Below are 23,032 nucleotides of genomic sequence, written 5' to 3'. Positions count from 1 at the left end.
AAAATGGCGCCTTTTTTTCATAATTTTGAAACATTAACTAAAAAATATTTGGGTTTGAATCCCAGGTACAGTTTTTTAGCTTTGGGTTTAGACGAAGCCGCAATATAACTAGACGAAAAAAGTAATTTTTGAGACCTTCAAGTTATAATTTCAAGATTGAACTACACAAAAATTGAGATGCTTACCTGTAAAAATCAAACCAGCTTCGTGCTGGCGATTAGAGGATGGTGTTCAAGTGGTTGATGCGGGTGATTTTGGTTTTCTAGAAAACTCCGCAGGTCTTCCCGTTGACTTCCATACCGAAATGCTGATGGCCATCATGTTTTTTGCTGCATTGACATCGCGGTTCCATAGTATCTTACAGGTTTTGCAAACAAGGATACTACAGCCACGCACGGTGTCTAATGCTTTCAATGTGTCTGAGCGACAACAATTGTATATGCGTGATGTCAAGTATTCATCAATTGTAACGGCAAGGAGATCACCAGCAGCCTCTCTTCGCTTCAATGCACGCCACAGAACACCAACGACACCAGTCTTATGGCCTTTGATGGGCACTGCACTCTTCCCGAACATGCCATCACCAACTACAATCAAAGGGATCTTTTTAGTGTCGCCTGCACTAAAGGGTTCAGGCTTCCACTTGTTCTTCAGGGGATTACTGTAGAAAGCATGAGTTCTATCAATATTTCTGCGAATAGTGGATGAATTGCTTATCATTTAAAAACCTTACCTATCTTTCTTAGCGAGAACATCGCTTACTTCTCTCGCATCTGCTTCTTCCTTCTCTTCTGGAACCTTTTGCTTCTTCTTCTTCTTCTTTTTACGTTTACAAAAGGCCATTCTGTCGGTATTCTTCTTTGGCCACTTGCTTCGATCTTTCTTCTTCTTCAACCTCAATTGCTTATTGTACTTTGTGGTTCCATTAATAAGCAAATTGACCATGTTGTTGGCAGCACGCTCCTGACCCTGGTATAAACGAAATCTGTCTTCAGCAGTTCCCTCGCCGTAAAAAGAGAACAAGGCTTCGAAGTGCTGCAATATATATTGTACATGACGGTCATGTTGTTCGATGATAGAAGTTTTGGCGGTTGGTATGCCACTTTCGATCATTTTAATTGTGCCTGCTTTCTTCTTTTCCAGCTTTGCAGCGTATCTGATACTTCCGGTCATATGATAATATTCCTTGGTAGAGCAGCTGCGTACTTGATGTTTGTTATGATCTAGTCCGATTGCCGCTGTGAAGACAGATCTTCGCCCTGGATCAAGGAAAGCGGGTCTGTAATTGTCTTGTACTTCGTCATAAGAAAAATCTTCCAAAGTCAAGGTATGATTATGAATGGTCATGTCTTCTTTTGTTTTCTTTTTGCGGCTGAACAAAAAGTCTACAGTAAAGCCGTCCGACCTAACCATGTTTCGAAACATTACATCAGAACTTTCCTTCAAAGCGGTTAGACTATGACAGAAGCAAAAATAGGGGTGTGTTTACTATTAGGCATAATTTTGCTGAAGAAGTTCTTCTATAGTTTTACCTCTTAAAGCCAAACTTTTTGAAGTCGAAGACTTTACAGAATTGTTCGAGTTGGGCTGTATAACCCTTGGCAACTTTTCCGGGAAACATGAAGGGTGTAAGAGCATTTAAACTTATCGCGATGAAACGCCATTTCAGCGATGGAGTAGGAAAGAGAAAGAAACGCTGAGGAAGTGGTAGGACACGGACATCGTACGGTTTATGCTGTATATGTTCTTGCTCGTACGTAAACTGTATGTTCCGTAACGCATTAACAAACTTTGCAGGAGCAGCAGAAAGAGAAACGAGGGTTACTTCTCCTGGAATGAACTCTTCAAATTGTTTGCAGAGTAATTCAATTCGGTTTTTGTCAACAGCCGCCAGCTCGAGGTTTTCTGGCCAATGAGGATGACCATGACAGACAGATTGGTAACAATAGAGCTGTACAATTCTTTGTACATCAGTGCGTTTGATATTCTAGAATGTGTATAAAGAGAAATAAAATGAATAAAACAGCAGAGCATTAAGAAGGTACTCGGTTACAGCCTTACCGGGAGCATAGTTCTCAACTTGTAAGTAAGGAACTTTGTTAAGCGCTGCTCGAAGCGCTCTACAATGGAGTTCGTGTAAGAGACGCTCAATTCCTTTGCTGCCTCTGTAAGGCAATGACTATATCCCACGGTCAGCTTGTGTTTTACTTCGATAGTAGGGAACTTTGCCTTGAAGTCTGTATAATACTGTTTTATGTCCTCGGATAATGCCGTTTTGTGAGTAACTTGCTTGCCCGTTATAAGCTGACCTACTGAATACCAGAATTGCTGGCAGAATACATCAGGAATAGACCTGTCTTTGTTGGCTTCTTTACTGTCTTTCTTGCTGTCTTCTTTGTTGGCTTCTTTACTGCCTTTGTTGCTGTTTTTATCAGTGTCTTTCTTGTCGCCTTTGTTAGCATTCCTTCTATTCTCCTGATAATGAATGAGGTACGAGTTAACGAATAATTGACTAGAGAATACTATTCTCCTTATGTCAGAGCAGCAAGAGATGACTTTTTCTTGGAATTGTTCGCGAAACGCTGGCTTTACAGCAGACGTAAGAGGGAGCTTCCTCGTGAATACAGTGGAGCCTTCTCCAAGCGTCGAGGTGATAACTTCTTCCTTTGAAGCAATGTGATTGGGGCATTCGAGAGAACGAGAAGTAGAATGACCCTTTAAGCCACAACTGATACACTTGATATCTCCAGTTGTTTGCTTCTTCTTTCTCTTTGCTTGCTTCTTTTCTTCCTTGATTGTAGCTGATTGCTTACGTTTCTTACCGCTACTTCCAACTAAATTTCCGTTAAGCATAAACTTGTCTTGCAGTGAGAGCATGATACTTACCATCAGCCGCAGAAACTGCTTTGTAAAACTTGCATTCATGGTATGCCTTGTTGAAATGTCCGAGTGTTTTGCAATCCTTGCACTCGATGTTTACTAGTCATACAAAACATAATCTGAGGATTACCACTATAACTTATTTGTAACAGCGCGCTCATGTGTTACTTACGGAAGGACTCATCTTTGACTTTATTCTTATGGGCTTCTGCCACCGATTTGATTTTTTGCAAGATTTTGGCTTTGTACATGCTGAGTAGTAGCTATCAGGATGAGGAAAGAAAGATGAAAGAAGAATAAGAAGAAGAAGATGGAAATCAAAGGAAAGATGTCAAACTTATTTTCTGTAAATGCTAGTTTGACAACATCTTATTTTTTATTAGGATTGACAACAACGACCGTTATCTACGCGGCGGAAGAACGTGTCTGGGATTAGTTTAACGCGTAGATCAATTCATATGATCCATAAATAAAGTCTCGTAAACCACAACCATGTATCTATTGCTGATAAGACCTGTTTTACACTAAAATACTCATTACGTCTCGTAGTACTTTAAAGTAATGCCACTATCAATTGAAAAATGTCCACTGACCTTCAAAATAATGTCTACAATTATTTATTCAATAAATCGTCCAAGAATATTATACCATTTCATCCTAAAATAATTTAAAATTATCTAAATTAAATATATATATTGTCCAATAAAATTTGTATAAAGTGTAAAGTTGAAGCTAAAACACTGTAATTTCATCTTCCTCTTGGACTCAACAAAAGAAAGCCTTATCATTCAAACTCATATATAAACAAAGAAACGCATGTGTTTTTGATCCCTTTATTCGTTCTTTTCGCTTTCTTTTTTTTTTTTTTTTTTGGTTCAATTTCCCTGTTATAGCATCTAAAAGTCAAGATGAAAGAGTCTGAAAAGATCACCATGGATCCACTGACAGTATCTATCAATAAAACGGTACCTTTTCGTTCAAAACTGAAAAACGCGTGTCTACGATATGAAGCAGGTATACATTTCGCAAGATGCAGACATAAGACCGGTGTATGTGTGTTCACGTCACGTACTCACTCACTCACTCTTCTATAGAACTCTCTGGCGCTATCTTTTTGACTTTTGTCTTATTATACCTCACTGGTTACCGATCCGTAGGCAACCAATTCTTCTTTGTTTCTCATCAAGTGGGACCAGATCAATTTGAAAAGGGCAAAAATGACTTTTGTTTTCTTTTCTTTTGGACAAACATGTTTACATTCATACGTGTCGTCTTTATCAACCACATTTGCTTACCCATCCTGAATCACTTTCATATCGGCCCAAAAGCGAAACGACTCAGAGTGGCGGAACAGTTGTACACTTGCTTGTATTATCTTGTTTTTGGAACACTTGGCATGGTAAGGATGAGAAATAAAGTATATGTTAGCGTGATGGCTAGCTAAACAAATTTTTTTCTTGCCATTACACAAGCATATTATGTATTATAGTCCATATTGGTTGAATACTTCGGAATTTTGGAAAGGATACCCTCATGAGATCATTTCCCAAGAAATGAAGTATTACTATTTGATGCAGCTCGCTTTTTGGTTCCAGCAGATGTATTGTCTTCATATAGAAAAGCGCAGAAAAGATCATTACGCGATGCTGTCACACCATATTATCACTATCTTTTTGGTGGGTTCCAGCTATTATTGCAATATTACGCGGGCTGGCAATGCTGTTTTATGCTGTATGGATTTGTCTGATATATTATTGTCGGTAAGGTCTTCCGTTCATTTTCTTTCAAATTCCGAATAAAGAAAGCTGGGTGGGGTTGAGCGTGGGGGCCACCCGTGGCAAGTGGGGGTGGGGCGGGGGGAGAAGCAGTGGTGGGGAGGAGGAGCCAAGAACAGAGCAACACACACACACACACACACACACACACACACACACACACAGGACTTTCTATAGTCAGCCCAAGACGCACGCTTATTGACTCTTCTTTTTTTCTATAGTTGGCGAAAGTTTTGAAATACCTTGGATTTGAAGTCATTTGCAATATCACATTTGGACTGTTCACTCTTTCTTGGCCCATTACAAGGCACATTTTCTATACCATTGTCATTTGGAGCGTAGCAGGTAGCCAACAAACCATTTTAAACCAAAAAACCCAAGATACAGAAAGGGACTCATGTTTATTTTTCTTGTGTACTGTATAGTCGAGCCCAAATATTATATGGACATGACTTGGAATCCTGCCGAGGGCAAATACTTTACACCCTTTACACAGTCTATTTGGGTAGGTTCATTAGTGATATTGAACCTTTTGATGGTCTATTGGTTCGTCATGATCGTCAAGGTCATTGTCCGTTTGCTAACACAGGATGACGCCTGCGATCCAAGAAGTGACGATGAAGATGAAACAACGTCCGGATGCGACGCCATTGATGAAAAAGTACTGCCTTTGGAAGAAAAACATGCACTTAAACATCTTTGAAAAGGCCTTTCAAAAAATACCATACACCATGACGATACTCTTTGTATTCTATCCCTTTTTAGTTTCTCATTTCCTTACTACCTTTTTGCTTTTTTTTTTTCATAATACATGCATTTACACCTTTCTACTTTTTAACGCTGTGGGTTGCTCTTTCAGAGTGGTGGATATCCAAAGAAAAAAAAAGTCAAGTGTAAGAGGGCTTTTATCGATTGACATCATACGGAGAAGCGTTTATTGTAGGTTTTTTTTTTTTTTTTAAGCAGTAGAAATAAGGTTACATAGAAGGAAGTGGGGGCTAGTGTGCGTGTGGTCTATTTACATAAAAGAGAGAGAGGGAGGAGATAGAGGATTCGTTGATTCTTACAAGAAAGAGGCTCTTCTGCTGGCTTCTTCAAGGTCTTCGTCCGTGACATGATGAGAAGGATCGTCACTAGGAATTTCATAAACACCACCCAAGATCAAATAAGGACCATAGGCAAATTGATGCAAGTCTTCCATCTTGGTGACGCCCGACAACACCAGCACAGGATCGATTTCGGAACTGATACCGGCGACGATATCTGTGTCCATACGGTCACCAATAATACACGTCTCCAAGCGACTGAGGCCCAAGACACGTTGAGCGTAACGCATGATCAATGCGGAAGGCTTACCACAGTAGAAGGCTTGCGTCTTGGTGACAAGTTCAATCGAAGCGGCAAAAGCACCGGTGGAAGGAATCTTACGGCCTTGTGAATCCAAGGTTTCGATGTCCAGGTTGGTGGCAATGAGCTTGGCTCCTTTTTGGACGAGCTGGACTGCTTTGGTGATCTTTTCAAAGTTGATAGCGGATGTTTCACCCAGGACAACGTAATCAGGGTCGTGATCATTCATGTCAAAGCCCTTGTCATAAAGAGCGTAAGCGAGACCAGGCTCACCGATCACATAGCAGGTACCGCCGCCGGGCATTTGAGATTCAAGGAAGAGGGCTGTTGCCTGACCGCAGGTAAAAAAGTGTTTTGCTTCCACATCAATACCCAGACGACGTAACTTTTGTTGGAGTTCTTGAGGGGTAGGGGCTGAATTGTTGGTAAGGAAAAGATACTTTTTGTTATTTTCTTGCAAAAATTGAACAAGTTCTTTCGCGCCCGGTAAGAGGTTCGTGCCCTAGATGACATAAACAATTGAGTCCCTCTACCTCCTCGCAACGTTCATTGACTCCCGCAGCCCCATGAACTTACGTGGTAAATGACACCATCCATATCAATAATGTAGCCTTTCTTTTGACGAATGGCCTCTAGTCTTTCAGTATGGATAACAGGATCCTTTAAAAGAGCCCATTCTCTGGACAAGTGTTCTTCCATATGAGCTTGTTCCAACATGATGGTGGTGAATTAGGGTGAGGGGGGAAAAAAAATGACAGTGAGGAGAAGAAAAAAAATAAATAAAAGAACACATGGCCACTGTATTTATAATTTTTCTATGAAAGGCATTACGCTCAGTCCTAGTAATAGTTTGCTATCTAAGATATGACGTTAAAAAAATGAAAAAGGGACCTTGCTTTTGAAGACTAAATGTATGCATCAATGATATTCTTTATTTTTACAAGTGTAGGTGAGCATTGGTAGAACCCAACCCACTAAGGTTGAAGGACCGACCCACTGTTGACTATGTAGGTCGCCCTATCTGCTGTCCAGGGCATTTTTCTAATGTTCTATCGTATTAAACAACAATGACGTTGTAACATCTACTGTATAACTTTATAGTCATGTCACTTGTGTTGCTTTATGGTATATTCTAGCCTTTTTATAAAACAACTGAAACAAGTGTAAAGAAACCTTTTCTTAGGGTTTTTTTTTTTTTTTTTTAATCTTCAACATTCAGCTTTTCCAGTTCCTTTTCTTCTTCCACAGTCATTTCAAACCGTTTTCCTCCCAGCATGCGTCGTAGTTTGGAGGTTTTCTGAGGCACGATCGTTTGAAGCTTACTTGAGAATTCTTTAAACTTTTTTTTTTTTTCGCATTTCATAGTCAGATAGTGTGTGGGGTCAGATAAAGGGATGAACACTTGGAAATCTTTTGTTATCCTACTTACACTATGAACATCTAGCCACCAACTTACTGTATAGGCCAGTAAACCTGCCCCTGTAAATGCCAACAAAGTGCCGTAGCCAAGTGTTTTAAAAGCAAAGAGAGAGGCTTCTTTTTTTGCCACTGCATATTCTGCTGCTGTCATCTTTGGCGGCAGTTGGGTCGAGGGTGTCGTTGCTGCTGTTCCTGGGGAGAGTGGGTGATGTGTTTTTGTCGTCGTGGTCACAGCTGAATCCTGCTTCCAATGCCGTGATTGCTTTCTTTTTGTATAGGCAATGGCGCCCAGGATGCCTGCACCGAATGTTCCTGCTGCCCCTGTCAACAATGTTTTGGCCGGTATGACTACATGATCAGCATCCTCTGTTGTCACATCCGATGACGGGGATGTGGGTGTCATTGTTGCTGATTTTAACGATGGTTGGCTCATGACGAACACTTTTACGCAATGGATGCTGTTTGATGAAGGTGTTTATTGTAAAAACAAAAAAAAAAAAAAAAAAAAAAAAGTAAAAAAATTCTCTCCCAACCCTACTTTCCTTTTAATGCCGCTGCTCGGATCCTTTCCTCTCCAAAAAGATCAAGACGTATGGAGAGCCAAGATCAACAACCAATGCCTTGCTATTCATACATTGTCTAGCGTCAAGAAAGGATACGCACGCGTCTGTAGTTTGATTGGCTCCAGGGTCATTAAAAGTCCAGCATCCTCCATGACGATAAGGCCCAACACCTTTTAAAAGAGGGAGCGAACCTCTGCTCTTGCTCTTTACTGCTTTTGAGAAAGCGTAAAACGCTCCAAAAAAAAAAAAAAAAAAAGAATGATTGAATCCCGAACAAAAGCGATCCATGGTGAATCGAAGTTTTTTGGGGGATCGCTCGGGACGGGCCCTGAATGTGACAACAAATTGTGCATTTGTTATGTATTTTGCCCATAGAACAAACAAGAACAAAAAAGAACAAAAAATACTTTCGCTGAAGCACCAAAAAAAGAACTGGGCCTGAAGCTGATGTTTCTTATTGTAAGAGAAACATTTATCAGAAACTCTGTTGCCCCTTTCTCTTCAGTTCTATTCTCTTTTTTTTTTTTTGTTTTTCAGTGTACAAACAAGCCTTTCAGTTAAAGAAACGACATCTTAACTTTTCTGTTTGTAGGCAAAAAAAGAATCGAGAATTTATCAAGATCAAAAAAAAAAAAAAAAAAAAAAAAAAAAAAAAAAAAAAAACGAACGAAAAGTTGGGATTTTTATTTTTGCCTGGTTTTTTTCTTTTTTTTTTTTCTATACATGTTATTTAGCTGTTTAAAGTATTGGATGATAACAGGCTTTTTTTAACAACATCCAAATTATTGAGTGGGTGACTTAAAAAGAAGAATACCGATATTTGATAAATTTGCCATTATTTTTTTGGATTAGAACGCTTTTTTTTATTTCTCCCTTTTTATTTGTTATCTCTTTTTTTGGGCTAATTATTTTCGACAATCAAGTTATGCAGCAGAGCACTAATACAGATCATATCAGTTCAATCACATCCTCTTCTTCACCGCCGTCCGATGCAAACATACCTGCGCTAAATACACCACTAGCCAACATGTCTACTGAGAGCCCATATCAACAACAGCGACAGTCGCAATATATAAATCAGCAAAAAGTACAGCTATTTCTATCGCAATGTGGTCTTGTTCAATATTATGATCTCTTTATAGAGGAAGGCTTTGATAGACCAGAATCTGTAAGCATTTTTTCTCTTAAAAAAAAAAAAAAAAAAAGTTTTTCAAAGAAAAAATAGACACTCTCCTACTTTATAGATTTTCCCTGAAAACTAATACATGTTTGTGATCTACGCTTTTTTTTTTTTTTTTTTTTGTTCTTTATTTTTTTTTTCCATTCTATTGGTTCTATAGTTGTTGGAAATTACAGAAACAGATCTTATTCAGATGCAAGTGAAAAGAGGTCATAGAAGAGTATGTTGCTTGTAGACACTATCCAAAGAACTATTTCTTAGGGAATGGGACGCTAATCACCTCGATCATTTTTACTATCATGATATTTCTTTACGTTACAGCTCCTACAGAGAGCAGTAGCCAATGCAAAAGGAATCCCATCCAATGTACCTTTACAAATCACACCTCTTTTAAGCAACAATAAGGATTTGACAGGTAGATAGAGAACATTAGGTTTACTTGCTAAGTAAAAAGAATACCAGTACCTAAGTGACCATTTTCTTTCTTTTTTTTTTTTTTTTTTTCCCGTGAAAAAAATGACAGGCTATACCCTACCAACACAATTACCACCTTCTCAAGCTCACACCCCAAAGAACACAATACAACCTATGGAAACCATGAATGTCTCATTACAACTACTCTCTGCTAAGCATGCTTCACCACTTATATCCTCTGCCTCATCCACAAATGCTTCTTCCACCTCTTCTTTTGGATTGTCTTCAAACTTATCACTTAATATGAATGCTACCAATACAACAAATAACCTTACACATATTACTCACCTAAACTCTACTACACCTACTTTGAACAACCCTCCTCCTCCTCCTCCTCCTACAACAGCTACTGTCACCACGTCGATGCCTACGTCCACGGCTACTTCTATCACTACACCTAATACGATAACAACGACAACGACTACGACAACAATGACCTCTCCTGAAACAAGTCATGCAAAGACAACAGCTGGTGCTAGGTTCAACGAAAGACAACAGCAACCTATATCCATGCTTCAGACACAATCACCCTCGTCGTCGTCTTTGAACAGTTCCCATAATACAAATACGAATACAAATACAAATACGAGTACAAGCACCATCCATTCCACAAAAAAGAACAATAGTCATAACTATCCGAATGCTATCCCCCATCATACGAATCCTATACATGCAGAATATTTTCCATCGGCAGGTACGATGACACAGCAAAGTGGTGGTGGCATGTCCTCAACGGAAGAAGAAGCAGTGACCAGTGACAATGTCCATCGTTTGTGGAAACGGAAATATCATCGCCATGCAAAGCCTGACACCAATGCGCCTGTCAAACCACCTTCAGCCTACGTGATGTTTTCAAACGCGGTCAGAGCTGAACTCAAAGAACAGAACAAATCCTTTACAGATCTTGCAAAGATCATCGGCGACCGATGGAAGAATATCTCGCCTCAAGAGAAAGAAATGTACGAAGCGAATGCCCTAAGAGCTCGTGAAGAATACCTGAAAAAAGTAGAGGAATATCAAAAGACAGATGCTTATAAGGTTGGTAACAGAGCAAAAACGAAACGAGACGATTCAAAGGACCCCCCCCCCCCTCCTTTCCCTAACATCCGGATGGATTTTTTTTGTAGAAATATCAGCAATACATTTCAGAATTCAAAGCAGAAAACGAAGCAGCAGGTAAGAAATAGTCTAGTTTACTTTTTTTTTTTTTTTTTTTTTTTTTTTCTTGCACTTTAGCACTCAACGTTTTGTTGCTCTTCCACAACCCCCATAGCTCGGCCTGTAGGTAGGCCACGAAAAAGAAACAAAAAAGAAGGCGAATTCAGCGATGGTAACTTGAGTGATTCTGCCAACAAACGAAGAAGCTCATCGATAGGTTCACAAGCAGTAACAGACGATCTTTCAACGACATCTCAGTCTCGGCGGCAACAGCAACAGCAACAGCAACAGCAACAGCAACAGCAATCCTCATCACATTCACAGCCTCAGCAACAGTCAACACATCACCGTACTCTGTCTGCCTCTTGTTCCGATCAAAGACATTATCCGTTCTATTTGTTAAATGAAGACTCACAAGCTTATCATCAACAAACTCCATCCACTACTGCCCCCCATCATAAAGATAATCACACGAATGCTACTGTCACCACGACCACGACCACGACTACTAGCACATTCTCACCTTCTTCCAACAGTCGTTCACAAACCAATATACCTTCTCCTCTATCTCCTCTACCTCCTCCAACGCCACATACGCCTCCGTCAAACAATCAATGATTCTTTGTCTAAAGAAGAAATTCTCTTTTTCTTTCCAAAAAAAGCAAACACAATGAAGAACATTTTAGAACAAAAAAGAAATAAAAAGAACTCACTCGTGTCTCCGCTGATGACATACACATTTCTTTCAACTTGACACGACAATCCTTATTCATTGTTCAAAATACATAGAAAAAAAAACCAAAAAAAAAAAAACCATGAATTTGCTTTCTATATACCTCTGCACTTTTAGATTTCACTATAGATAACCTTCTTTCTTTCTGTGAAAAAGAAGCAAAACGATCTTGTCCTCTATACCACACCTGAAACAGCGCGTTCTATCAGTTTTTCGTTGTTTTCTATGGTAAACACGGTACGTTTCTAAATGATAAAATGATGCACGATCAATAAAGAGATTTGTTTACTTGCCTTTTTCAGAAAGTTTTATTGTTGTTTAGAAACTTTTTTTTTTTTTTCGAGCATTTGAGAAAGAGAATGAGAGCTTTCCACCGAAACATATTGTGTCTGTCGCTGGACATCATTTTATCTATTTTAAGAAAAAGCATACAATTTATTGCTTTTTTCAAAGATATGTTCCGCAAAAATAACGTTGGTAAAGGTCCGTGGGAGAGAGTGACTTTATAGTTTTTCAACGTGTCATACTACGCTAAACGTAGACTCGTCTGTCCTCCTTCAGAGGCTGACTAATACAATTGTAACGCCATGCTCCATGGTCAGGTTATCTTTTATCAGCAGTGAATCCCTAATCATTCATATTTGAAAAGACCTGAATTCATTTCTCGGGCTCTTGTAACGGCTGCTTCTTTTTTTTTTTTTTTTTTTTTTTTTTTTTTTTTTTGCCGTATGTCCTAAAAACGAACAAACACCCAAATTCCTAAATGGGATCAATTTCCAAAAATAGAGGAAACGAGGTTTTTCTTTTGGTTTTGGGTTTTTGGTTTTTTTTTGTGCGCTCCGAGATAAATTTTTAGAAGCATCTGGATTTCCGTATATCGTATCTTGATAAGAGAAGGTTCTTGTTTCCCGCAGGTGGATCTGAAGGACAGCCAAATTCGCCCAAGAATAGCAAAATAGGGTCCTCTTTTCTTTTTTTTTACAAAACACAGAACGATATCAAACCTGCACGCGCAGTCAATTGGGAAGCTTGTTCTTGACTGCTGCTGTTACTTGCCCGTGCTCCACGTGCAATAGCAATAGGACAACGAACGGGTACAGTCGCGCCAAGGGCACTCTGTTAGAAAAAGCACTCTGAATACACGGTGTCAAAATGAAAAATCACGAGCCCAGCCGTAACAGATGAAAGAAGGCGTAGCTAAATGGCTATGAAATGTCTTTCTCAAAACGTCTGTCTGAATAATGGCATGTTGCTTCATCCTTTATAGTCTAACGTTCATGTTGCTTTGCATAAGAAAAACAAGCCTTTTCCATCTTAGTATTGAACACTCTCCAACGGCTGAGCATGAAGCTTTTCAACTCGTTACTCCCAAAAATTTCCCCTACGTAAGCCAAGCTATTCTACCCGTGTGCCTCGTTGTGGGAGGGAGGGGGGAACATCCGTGAAAGTCGCAACATTGTGAAGCGCACCGCATGCATGGATGATGGTACCACTTTTACCTGGTCGGGGTGAAGGCTTCCTGTCTTTCGTACCACTTTCTTAAGATTTTTCCTTTGCCCCCCCTCCCTCATTAGCTGCACTACTGTGTAAGAAAAGAATAGGCATAACCTCTCTGTATACCAGACCTAGCTAAGAGCCAGCATGGTGCCGGATGCATGTGTAAATTCATCGGAAAACAGCCTTCGTCTTGCCCATACGACAAAAAGGGGTTTTACATGCTCACCTCTACGTGAAAAATTCTCGCAAAAAAAAAAGGCAAAGTCGTTAGACCGGAGTTCCATTTTTACTGCCCTGAGATCAAAAAAAATTCCAACTCGTCACAACGTGCCCATAACAAATAACGGTTCAGAGTGGGCAGTTGATTCATTCTTGTAGCCGCTGGAAGCCGAATCGTGGGTTCATGAAATGTATGTTATGCAACCATAATGCATCTACATCGCTAGATCATCATTATTTGGTTATGGCACGACTGAATGCACTGTATTTCACTGTCAATTACAAAAGCCTAATGGATCCTTTTTTGTGACATATTGGATCCCATTCAATATCCGCTAAACCTTCATAACAAGAATACAAATGCGCAACTTGTAAAGCCATTTCTCTGTAAAAAGCGTTCCCTCCGACAGTACTCTGAATCTCTGTTCCTTGGGAATAACGATAATATGGCTTTGATGAGACTGTACATCATCCATTCAAACTTTTAATTAGGCAGAATTGCTACCATCATGGATAGAAAAGACCCATAAAAATTTTCAACTGGCATAGTCATCGTAGCTTTTCAAGTTTGAACGAGTATATATCACAAGTTTTCCTGTTGAAAGCTTGAATGAGATGTTGTTTTTTCGGTGCCTCAAATATAGCTCACGTATAAATTAAATCACCGACTCAGAACGACGGTTGGTATGCGCAACATTCCCCTTTAAAAAGCGGCATATCATTTTAACCTTCTTTTATTCCCATTTCTCTCAATTTCATCAAATATCTTCAAGTTGTATTCCTCTTTTTTTCTACTGAAAAAACAAGATCCACTTGAAAAAAAAACTAGACATATTCATCAAGTAGCAGCATAGTTCTTGCTAATAAAGACTTGACTTTTTTTTTTTCCCGGTACAGTTATTTTTCTACAAGTAGACATCCGCTCTTTTCTGTGTGTGCAAATTGTACCCCTTAAAAAATTGAAACTGAACAAAAAAAAAAAAAAAAAAAAAAATTGTACGATTTTTTTTTTTTTTGGTATTAGTCTCCTCAGTCATAGAGTGCACACACACACATAAACCCACAATGTCGAGATTACCCACTGCAGGTAATAAATTTGGCCTCACTGGACCAACAACGACTACAATACCAAGTAGAAGATTATCATACAATAACAGCTATCATGTTAAACAGCAGCACCAGCAACAGCAGCAGCAGCAACAACAACAACAGCAGCAGCTTAATAAACGAAGAACAATGAATTTTGCAGAAATGAAATTCTACCAGCAACCGCAACCGCAGCAGCAACAATACTACCCTCCAGTCTCACCTCGCCCAAAAGCATCTAAATCATCCATCACAAATACAGCAGCGGCCACTCATAAACCGCGTTCGGCGTCTCTGATGATGATGAATGATGCAGAATATTTACAGCAGCAACAATCCGGCTCTATACCTAACTCTCTCGCCATGTCTTGTAATGGTGCTTACCACATCGATGAGAAACGAGCTTCACCTGTTTATAATAGCACCACCATGCAACTCATGGTGGGCGATAGAGTAGCCGTGGATTCCATGGGAATCGTCGGTACTCTGAAATTCATAGGTCCTACGCAATTCAAAGAAGGCATTTGGGCGGGTATCCAGTTAGATATCCTGGGCACAGGCAAAAATGATGGCTCAGTAAATGGGTAGAGTAGTTGTTCTTTTCATTGAAATCCAACTGTTTCAGTTTTATTAAAAAAAAAATTACCCATTTGTTTGATCACCTTATTTAACTATTTATTTTATTTATTTTTTTTATTAACGTTTACATTCTATTTCAGTGTACGATATTTTAGCTGCCCACCCCAAACCGGTCTATTCGTGATAGCATCCAAAGTAACTTTATTAGGCAATGGTGATACCGAGTCTATTTCGACTACTTCCTCCTCTGTACGATCTGCTTCTCCAACAGCTGCCCACTCCATGAACGGAAGCCGTGCTGTTCGTTATGTTCATATGGCAGCTGCTCAACTCACTCAGCAATCTCAGCAACAACAACAACAACAACAACAACAACAACAAGAAACAGTCATACGAAGAGACAAGAACAAAACACCCACGATATCTACGAGAGCTGTGGCAAGGTCGCCCTCACTGCAAACGCCATTGGCATCGCCCACCAGCACGACGGGCAGTATCCAAAGTGCGAATCGTTACTACAGCAACCATACCACAGCAAGAAATAAATCACCGCAACAAGCATCGATGCCATCTCCACTACCCACAGGAAATGTCTATCAAAAGCAACAAAGGCTCAGCGTCCACGGCGCCGGTATTTTACCTTCCCCTGCCATGACCCCCAACAGTCAATATCAAAGCATGACGGCTGCACCGTATTTTCAGCAACAACAGTCTGCAGCCTACGAGGACGTGGACGAGGCATATTACCCTCATCCCCATCAACAGCTGCCCTATACCTCGGATCACAGCGTCAGAGAAGAAGACATGGATCCACTCGACGTGCAACCGAATGGCACGGAAGATGTCGATGGCATGATGTTGACAGATATCCCTGCTCCTGCCACCATGGCTCTCTCCACTGAAAAAAACCCATCTCAAGTGTCTTCCTCCGCCACGCATCAGCCTCCATCCTCTTCTTCCACTACCACCACCACCACCACCCCCTCCTCCTCCTCCTCCTCCACAGCGACAGAAACACCCCATGAAAGATTAGAGCGAATTTTGGGAGAAGCGATTCAACAAGCGCCGGATGAATTAGTCATGCGTTTACAGCAATTGCAGTTACGTGTAGAGGTATTAGAGGCCGAAAATAAATACCTCAAACTAGAAAACACACAGAACAAGACAGCCGAGCAGATTTTAGAACGGTCGTTGATCTTGCGCAAGAAAAAAAAGAAGCAACAAGCGTCCTCTGGATCAGGCGACGACGACGACGACGACGACGAAAAAGAGGGCAGTCATGACCCTCAGGACGAGGAAGACGACGTGTTTACCTTGGAGGGCCATAAAGCCATTGTTCAAGAAATCAAAGACACCCATGCCACCCAAGTCAAATCCCTCACGGAGAAAAACCAGCATCTTTTGGCCAACATCCAGCGCTTGGAAACCAAAGTGCAGGAGTTGGAAGCAGAACAAATGCACCTCATGACAGAAAGAGATCGCGCCCTTTTTGATGCCAGCACCCTGCGCAAAGAAAAGTCGGTCATCGACCATCGCGTCTATGAGCTGGAAACGAAATTAGCCGAGGCCGAGGCCGCTACGGCTGCTGCCCAAACCGGCGAAAAGCTATGGAGACAGAAACATAAAGCCTTGCAAGAGCAATCGGCTACCCTTCCTCCGGCCTCGCCCAGTAAGCAACAGCCATTTTTTCCGCCCGGCGTCACGGAGACGGATCAGGAGGCCACCCCTCCCACCAGCACCGATCCTCCTCAGAGCAAGAGTCACGCCACGACCCCCTCTCACAGTAGTAGTAGCTCCATCGCGGCTGCAGAAGCCGCCATGGACCGTCAAATAAAGTTGGAGATGGAGATGGAAGAGGTGCACGAAAAGATGAACTCGCTCCGTGAAGCAGCGCGTGCCAAAGACATGTTCCTCAGCACCTTGACGGAACAGCTCGAGCAGCACCGTAACGCCTGCGAAGAAAAAGAACGCGAAATCCGTCGTATCAAAGCCGATGCGGAACGGCATGGACGGGAAAAGGATCGTCTCCTGGAAGAGATCCAAGAGCTGGAAAACAAACTTTTGAAAGACCACAACGACTGCGTTTCTCACGAAACGTACGATAAAATGAAGAAAGAGCTTGCCGCGGTGAAAGAAAAACTAGCCAAGGAAACAAAGTTGGCCCAAGAGTATAAAGAGCGTATGGATAGTCTACAGGTGACGGTCGATGAGCTGAAAACAGCCGGCATCGAAAGCATTGAACTGTACGAGAGCGCTGTCGAGATGAACCGTGTCGACCGTGAGGTGTTGAGCGCCAATCTGCAAGACGAGCGACGCAAGATCGCCCGCTTAGAAGCAGAGCGTGATGATCTGCGCAAGGCAGGGCTGGACACCATTGAAGCCTACGAATCGACGTTGGAAGAGATGAAGCGGGAGAAGGATGCACAAATGGTCGAACATAACGCGAAATGCGACGCACTGCAGACCACCATTGATCATCTCAAGCAAGAAATTGCTCAGCTCATGACGAATGTAAAAAGTGGAGATGACGAAAGTAAACAAGCTATTCTCAACGACGTCTGGGAAAGCGAAAAGAAGCGCTTGCAAGAAGAAATTGAAACTTACAAATCGGAAAAGGCAGCACTTGCTGAAGCTTTGGAGAATGCCATGAAGCATGGCTCTAAAGATCACACACGAGAGGAAATGGATCAGTATGTCAAAGAAAAGACAAAGATGTTAGAAGAGCAGCTCAGTCGACTTCAAGCAGATTATGATGAGCAAGTGAATGCTCGCTCTAAATATTTGGATGAAGTAAAGACAGCTGTAGAAACTCAGAAAAAGACAGAAGGTGAGCTGCGACGTGTATCCGAGTCGAAAGAGAAGCTAGAGAGGGATATAAGTGAGCTCCAAACGACCCTCAAAGACGCTAGTAAGAACGATTCAGCCGCTGATGCGCGCGAGATGACTCTTTGCAGAGAAATCGAAAAATTGCAAGCCCAAAACGCCATGTTACTGAAGCAACAGGAACAATCTGAGCAACAAGAAGATTTGCTCAAAATCATTTCCTCTTTGAGATCGGACAATAAGAAACTAGCTAAAGATTATAGTAAACTAGAAGAAGCGAACCAGTCATCTCAAAATGAGTGCTTAAAACTAATGGATGAAGTGGAAAAGCTACACCAGCAAATTCTCATCCAGGAAGAGAACAACGATCATTTCGCCCCTATCAAATCCGTGCTTACTCAACAAGGCATTACAGAGGAAGAAAAGTTTAACCAGTTGATGCAACTTCACCAACAGAAAATAGATGATATCATGAAACTCCATATGAAGGAGATGAGAGAATTGAAAGAAAAGGCAGATGCAGCTGAAAAAGAACATCAGCTTAAAGTAAAACTGTTGAATAAGGACATATCAGAGCTGGAGAATTTAATAGAAACCAAGGTATTCAGAGAGGCTGATTTGGACGAAGCATTAGAAAAGGAAAGAAAGCAAGTGAAGAAACTACTGGAAGAGGTGGAGAGTTTGAAACAAGAGCATAAAATGAGACGAGAGCTTAGTGCGCTATCCACCACCTCTATAGAAAAAAAAGAGAGCAGTCATCCAACAGATCAAGGGGTCTATTGCGAAATTTGTGAAGTGTATGGGCATGATCTGATTAGCTGCAAAGCAGTACCAATGCCTGAAAGCGAATAGAGGAGAATACTACTCAATTTCTGCTTCATCTCGGGGCTACATATAAATTGTTATACTCTCTGTACTGATACCACCTTCATTCCCAACTTTGCCATTCCCTCCTATATCCTATTGCTTTTCCTACTTTGACCTATTATTTACTTTATTATTGTAGTGTTTAGAATACCTCTTCTACATATGATTACCTCTAGCATAACTTTTTACATAATATGACCTTTACCTTTTTTTGTTTCACCTTTCCTTAGGTCGATAAATTATTATCAAGACCACCCATTAAAATATTCTTTTTAACCATGCAGAGTGCCTCTATTTGTAAGTCGGTTGTCAATAGACAAACACTTGAAAGCTTCTTCAAAGTATTTGGCTTCAATTTCATGTAAAAGGAGAGTACTTTAGAGAGATTGTTATGGATAAAAGTTGATTTCTTCAAAATCACACTAAAACACGCTGTCAAGTATATGATGGTACTGGTTTTTCACTTGGCTTTCGCACAAAATGGCTAATACATTGAGGCATGTCTATAGTTTAGACATTTGTTAATAAATAATAAGTTTGGATAATAAGTATACTCTTCGGGATTATGCCTTTTCTGTCGAGGATGCTTAAAGCCAAATGTGTGACCTACTCTTAAACAAGATAAATAGGCTGTGCCGAAGCATAGAATACCCACCCTGCTTGAACATAGTGATGAGGAGATGATACGCTGACGTTTCGGTTGGTAACCTGTGGGATTTCAAAGCCGTGCATTTATCACCCTAATAACATGTTTACCTGCAAACACTCAATTAGATATCTTCATATGCACCGTTGAAACAAATGCCACTCACAGTAAATGATCCCTTCTCATTTCTCAGAAAACCGCGTAGCGGCACAGCTATATCCATTTAGAAAATTCGATGCTCCGCCGTATACCAAACCCTCTTTTAACCTGATTATCTACATCATAACAGGATCCCTCCTCTTGGTAACAGATCAGTTCAATGGCTCTCTAAGGACTAATTTCGTCTTTTTTCTTTTTTTTTTTTTTCTTTTTTTTTTTTGCTATATTCTTTTTTCCTCTTCCCTCTATATCTGATCCGACCCGGGCAACTCAATCTCTTAATGATTATATACTCTTGTGGGTTATTTGTCAGAAGAATCCTGTTGAATCGTAGTAATGAGGAAATGTCCTGAGTTTCAACATTTCATGCGGCTGACGAAATAAGGTATAATATAAAACATTGAAATACGTCAAAAACATGAATAAGCGAGAGAGAGAGAGAGGAGATGTCAAAGAAGAAACCACAAATTGAATCATTTGGTCACATTGATATGCACTCAAAAGATAAGATACAGTTTTTTAACTGCGGGTTTAGACGCAGCTTAAAAATAACTGGATGGAATGACCAAAATTTTGAGACGATTGAGTTAGAGTTTGAAGATCGAACTACACTAAAATGGAGACGTTTACCTGTAAATATCAAGCCAGTTTCGTTCTGGCGATAATAAAAATCAAAAGACTAAGAAGTTGTCTTCCGGCTGAACTCTGTAGGACGTTCCTTGTCTTTCCATACCGAAATGCTGATGGCCATCATGTTTTTTGCTGCATTGACATCGCGGTTCCATAGTATCTTACAGGTTTTGCAAACAAGGATACTACAGCCACGCACCGTGTCTAATGCTTTCAATGTATCTGAGCGACAACAATTGCATATGCGTGATGTCAAGTATTCATCAACTGTAATGGAAAGGAGATCACCAGCAGCCTCTCTTCGCTTCAATGCACGCCACAGAACACCAACGACACCAGTTCTAAGGCCTTTTAGATGAACAGCGGATTTATTGAACATGCCGTCACCAAATACAACCAGAGGAACTTTTTTGCGATCACTCAGCCTGAATTTCTCAGGGGCCCATCGTCTGTTGAAGGAAGACAGTAGATTGAGTATACACAAATTCAGTGGACAGTTAATCGCTACAGACTTACCGAACGTGGTTATCGCTCTTTGTCTCTTCTTCTTCCCGGATCTCCTTCTCATTCTCTTCTTCCTGTTTTACTTTCACTTTCTGTTTCGTCTTCTTTCTTCCTTTTTTATGCTTAATTTTGCCCTTCTTCTTTGGCCATTTCATATGTTCTTCCTTTCTTTTCTTCCGTAATTCTTTGTCGTATTTGATCCCTCCATCGACAAGCATGTTCACCATCATGTCTGCAGCACGCTGTCTGCCTTGATGCAGACGGAACCTTGATTCACCCATACCAGGCCCATAGAATGAGAATAGGATCTCTAAATGTTGTAGTATATAAATAGTATATCTCTTATACTGTTCAGGCGAGCCTGTTTTACTACTCGGTATATTGCTTTCTATCGCTTTTATCATACAACCGGCCTTTTTCCTTTCTAATTCTGCACTGACACGAGTACTACCCGTCATGTGATAATATTCTTTTGTCGAGCAGCGCCGTATCTCATGTCTGTTTGTTTCTAACCCGATTGCTGCTGTAAATACGGTCTTTCGGCCAGGATCAACAAATGTGGGTCTGTAGTTTGTCGTGATTTCTTCATAGGAGAAGTCTTCCAACGTCAAGTCATGATGATCAATGATGGCGTCTTCTCTTGGTTTCTTCTTACGACTAAATAGGAAGTCTACAGTGAAGCCATCAGATCGAATGAGATTCCTGAAGAGCATACTTGTGTTTGTCTTTAACTCAGCAATACTATGATATAAGTGAAAGAATAATCTTGAGAACAGAGTCTTTTAGCAGAGTGCTATTTACTTTACCTTCTGAAGCCTAACTTTTTGAAGTTGAACACTTTACAAAATTGTTCAAGTTGATTCCAATAGCCCTTTACAAGTCTTCCAGGAAATAAAAAAGGAGTAAGGGCGTTTATGCTGATGGTAATGAAGCGCCATGATACTGAGGGTGTTGGAAAAGGGAAGAAGCGATGAGGTAATGGTAACCTACGAACATCGTAGGCAAAATGATTAGAATGCTCTTCTTCGTAGTAGTCCTGGATAAACCACAAGGGCTTGACAAATTTGACCGGATCGGCCGCCAATGATAAAAGCGTAACCTTTTCCTCCACAAGGTCTGCAAAGTTCTTGCACAAATTATCTATTCTTAATTTGTCATCACTGCTTAACTTGACTTTACCAGGCCATTTGGGTTCGCCTTTGCAAATCGCTTGATAGCAGTATTTTGTTGCGATTTCGTCAACATCGCGCTTTACCATGCTCTAAAGAGAAAAGAATATTGACTTTGCTGCTGTTTGGTTTAATGTAAAGTTAATCCTTACCGGGAACAAATTCTGCAAGGTATAGTATAGATATTTAAGCATTCGCTGCTCAAAAAGCTCAACAATGCTGTTTGTATATGTGGTATTGAGCTCTTTACAAGCTTCTGTCAAGCATTGGCTATAGCCTTTGGTGAAGCTATAACTTACTTCGACAGCTGGATGCTTCTCTTTGAACTGCTTATAGAAGTTTTTCATGGAATCATTTATTGCTTTCTTGTTGGTTACTGTTTTACCTGTTACAAGTTGTCCAACCGAATACCAGAACTGTTGGGTGAAAATTTCTTTTGGTGTGTCTTTCTTATTATGGATGAGATAAGCGTTAACAAATAGTTGCGAACGAAACACAATAGCCCTAATGTCATTGCAGCACGAAATGACTCTTTCTCTGAATTTCTCGCGGAAGGTTGGTAACACCGCACTGTCGATGGGAAGCTTTCTTGTGAATACAGTAGCATCATCACCAAGAACAGATGAAATAAGTTCATCTTTCGAAGGCGTGTGTTTGAGGCATTGCGGCGAACGAGCAGTGGTATGGCCATCTTGTCCACAGCTGAGGCACTTTACAGCTTGTGCGGTGGTCTTTTTCCGTTTAACTGCTTTCTTCTTCTCTTTCACTTGGTCACTCTGTTTTCTCTTTTTGCCACTGCTACCAACTTTAAGGAGGTTACTCACAAGCAATTAAGTGCTGTGTGTAAGATAGATTTAGGTTTATTGCTTACCATCATCAGCATTTACGGCTTTGTAATACTTGCATTTGTAGTAACGCTTGTCAAAATGACCTGGTTCATAGCAGTCTCGACACTTGGTATGCTCTAAAAAATTACAACAAATATCAGAATCCTTATATCTTGATCTGACGGTTCTCCTACAATTATCAAGCATTTTACCAAATGGGTTCCTTTTAACCTGGTTCTTATGCTTTTCTTTAATAGATCTAATCTTCTGTATAATGAAACTTTTGTACATGAATAGAGCTGTAAGTTACAAAAAAAGCGAAATACGGAAAAGAAGGGATCTTATTCTCGTTTAAAAGAACCCCTTCATTATAATCTAACTTTGACAACAAAACGCGAGAAAAGAAAGACACGTCTTTATCATTGGGCAAAGTTCCGAAAAAGGCACTGACGAACGGTCTTATAACACATCGTCAAATGACGAAAAAGTTGTCAAGC

At 40.5% G+C, this 23,032-nt stretch overlaps 9 protein-coding genes across 9 annotated transcripts; 2 read left to right on the top strand and 7 right to left on the bottom strand.

Annotated features, from left to right (window-relative positions):
• Positions 1-1,033: 1,033 nt before the first annotated feature.
• On the bottom strand, positions 1,034-1,348 carry BDF20DRAFT_865368 (uncharacterized protein; the record flags this gene model as incomplete). The annotated part of the gene is made up of 1 exon (XM_053080789.1): positions 1,034-1,348. A coding segment is annotated over one exon (288 nt), but the record flags the coding sequence as incomplete, so codon positions are not given.
• A 393-nt stretch (positions 1,349-1,741) lies between these two features.
• On the bottom strand, positions 1,742-2,616 carry BDF20DRAFT_805460 (uncharacterized protein; the record flags this gene model as incomplete). The annotated part of the gene is made up of 3 exons (XM_053076494.1): positions 1,742-1,987; positions 2,062-2,386; positions 2,495-2,616. Coding segments are annotated over 3 exons (693 nt in total), but the record flags the coding sequence as incomplete, so codon positions are not given.
• A 1,126-nt stretch (positions 2,617-3,742) lies between these two features.
• On the top strand, positions 3,743-5,470 carry BDF20DRAFT_865357 (TLC domain-containing protein). Its single transcript, XM_053080788.1, has 5 exons — positions 3,743-3,894; positions 3,975-4,279; positions 4,353-4,640; positions 4,877-5,000; positions 5,081-5,470. The coding sequence occupies exons 1-5, from the start codon at positions 3,789-3,791 to the stop codon at positions 5,356-5,358; spliced, it is 1,101 nt and encodes a 366-aa protein (XP_052937400.1). The 5' UTR covers positions 3,743-3,788; the 3' UTR covers positions 5,359-5,470.
• Positions 5,471-5,718: 248 nt separating this feature from the next.
• BDF20DRAFT_817324 (HAD-like domain-containing protein) lies at positions 5,719-6,701 on the bottom strand (the record flags this gene model as incomplete). The annotated part of the gene is made up of 2 exons (XM_053077242.1): positions 5,719-6,504; positions 6,579-6,701. The coding sequence occupies 2 exons, from the start codon at positions 6,699-6,701 to the stop codon at positions 5,719-5,721; spliced, it is 909 nt and encodes a 302-aa protein (XP_052937399.1).
• Positions 6,702-7,174: 473 nt separating this feature from the next.
• Positions 7,175-7,932, bottom strand: BDF20DRAFT_865351 (uncharacterized protein). Its single transcript, XM_053080787.1, has 2 exons — positions 7,432-7,932; positions 7,175-7,341 (listed from the first exon to the last, which is right to left on the bottom strand). Exons 1-2 carry the CDS (start codon positions 7,852-7,854, stop codon positions 7,204-7,206), a joined length of 561 nt encoding a protein of 186 aa, XP_052937398.1. The 5' UTR covers positions 7,855-7,932; the 3' UTR covers positions 7,175-7,203.
• Positions 7,933-8,909: 977 nt separating this feature from the next.
• Positions 8,910-11,414, top strand: BDF20DRAFT_912372 (uncharacterized protein; the record flags this gene model as incomplete). The annotated part of the gene is made up of 6 exons (XM_053083946.1): positions 8,910-9,152; positions 9,325-9,384; positions 9,486-9,579; positions 9,688-10,676; positions 10,766-10,814; positions 10,912-11,414. 6 exons carry the CDS (start codon positions 8,910-8,912, stop codon positions 11,412-11,414), a joined length of 1,938 nt encoding a protein of 645 aa, XP_052937397.1.
• Positions 11,415-20,673: 9,259 nt separating this feature from the next.
• Positions 20,674-21,261, bottom strand: BDF20DRAFT_804996 (uncharacterized protein; the record flags this gene model as incomplete). The annotated part of the gene is made up of 1 exon (XM_053076482.1): positions 20,674-21,261. A coding segment is annotated over one exon (588 nt), but the record flags the coding sequence as incomplete, so codon positions are not given.
• Positions 21,262-21,341: 80 nt separating this feature from the next.
• BDF20DRAFT_818242 (uncharacterized protein) lies at positions 21,342-22,298 on the bottom strand (the record flags this gene model as incomplete). The annotated part of the gene is made up of 2 exons (XM_053077337.1): positions 21,342-21,800; positions 21,861-22,298. Coding segments are annotated over 2 exons (897 nt in total), but the record flags the coding sequence as incomplete, so codon positions are not given.
• A 210-nt stretch (positions 22,299-22,508) lies between these two features.
• Positions 22,509-22,892, bottom strand: BDF20DRAFT_865316 (uncharacterized protein). Its single transcript, XM_053080786.1, has 3 exons — positions 22,748-22,892; positions 22,720-22,721; positions 22,509-22,670 (listed from the first exon to the last, which is right to left on the bottom strand). Exons 1-3 carry the CDS (start codon positions 22,824-22,826, stop codon positions 22,569-22,571), a joined length of 183 nt encoding a protein of 60 aa, XP_052937394.1. The 5' UTR covers positions 22,827-22,892; the 3' UTR covers positions 22,509-22,568.
• Positions 22,893-23,032: the final 140 nt, after the last annotated feature.

Source organism: Mycotypha africana (assembly GCF_025528875.1).
Source record: "Mycotypha africana strain NRRL 2978 chromosome Unknown BDF20scaffold_4, whole genome shotgun sequence".
NCBI classification, from domain to species: domain Eukaryota; kingdom Fungi; phylum Mucoromycota; class Mucoromycetes; order Mucorales; family Mycotyphaceae; genus Mycotypha; species Mycotypha africana.
This window is presented reverse-complemented; position numbering and strand designations above follow the sequence as displayed.

Excerpts from the sequence above, each read along its gene's own strand:
- BDF20DRAFT_865357 (XM_053080788.1), top strand. The coding sequence starts at position 3,789 with ATGAAAGAGTCTGAAAAGATCACCATGGATCCACTGACAGTATCTATC. Across the intron at positions 3,895-3,974 it reads GTGTCTACGATATGAAGCAG|AACTCTCTGGCGCTATCTTT; the intron begins GTATACATTTCG and ends ACTCTTCTATAG. Across the intron at positions 4,641-4,876 it reads TGTCTGATATATTATTGTCG|TTGGCGAAAGTTTTGAAATA; the intron begins GTAAGGTCTTCC and ends TTTTTTCTATAG.
- BDF20DRAFT_865351 (XM_053080787.1), bottom strand. The coding sequence starts at position 7,854 with ATGAGCCAACCATCGTTAAAATCAGCAACAATGACACCCACATCCCCG. Across the intron at positions 7,342-7,431 it reads GGTGGCTAGATGTTCATAGT|TTTAAAGAATTCTCAAGTAA; the intron begins GTAAGTAGGATA and ends AAAAAAAAAAAG.
- BDF20DRAFT_865316 (XM_053080786.1), bottom strand. The coding sequence starts at position 22,826 with ATGTACAAAAGTTTCATTATACAGAAGATTAGATCTATTAAAGAAAAG.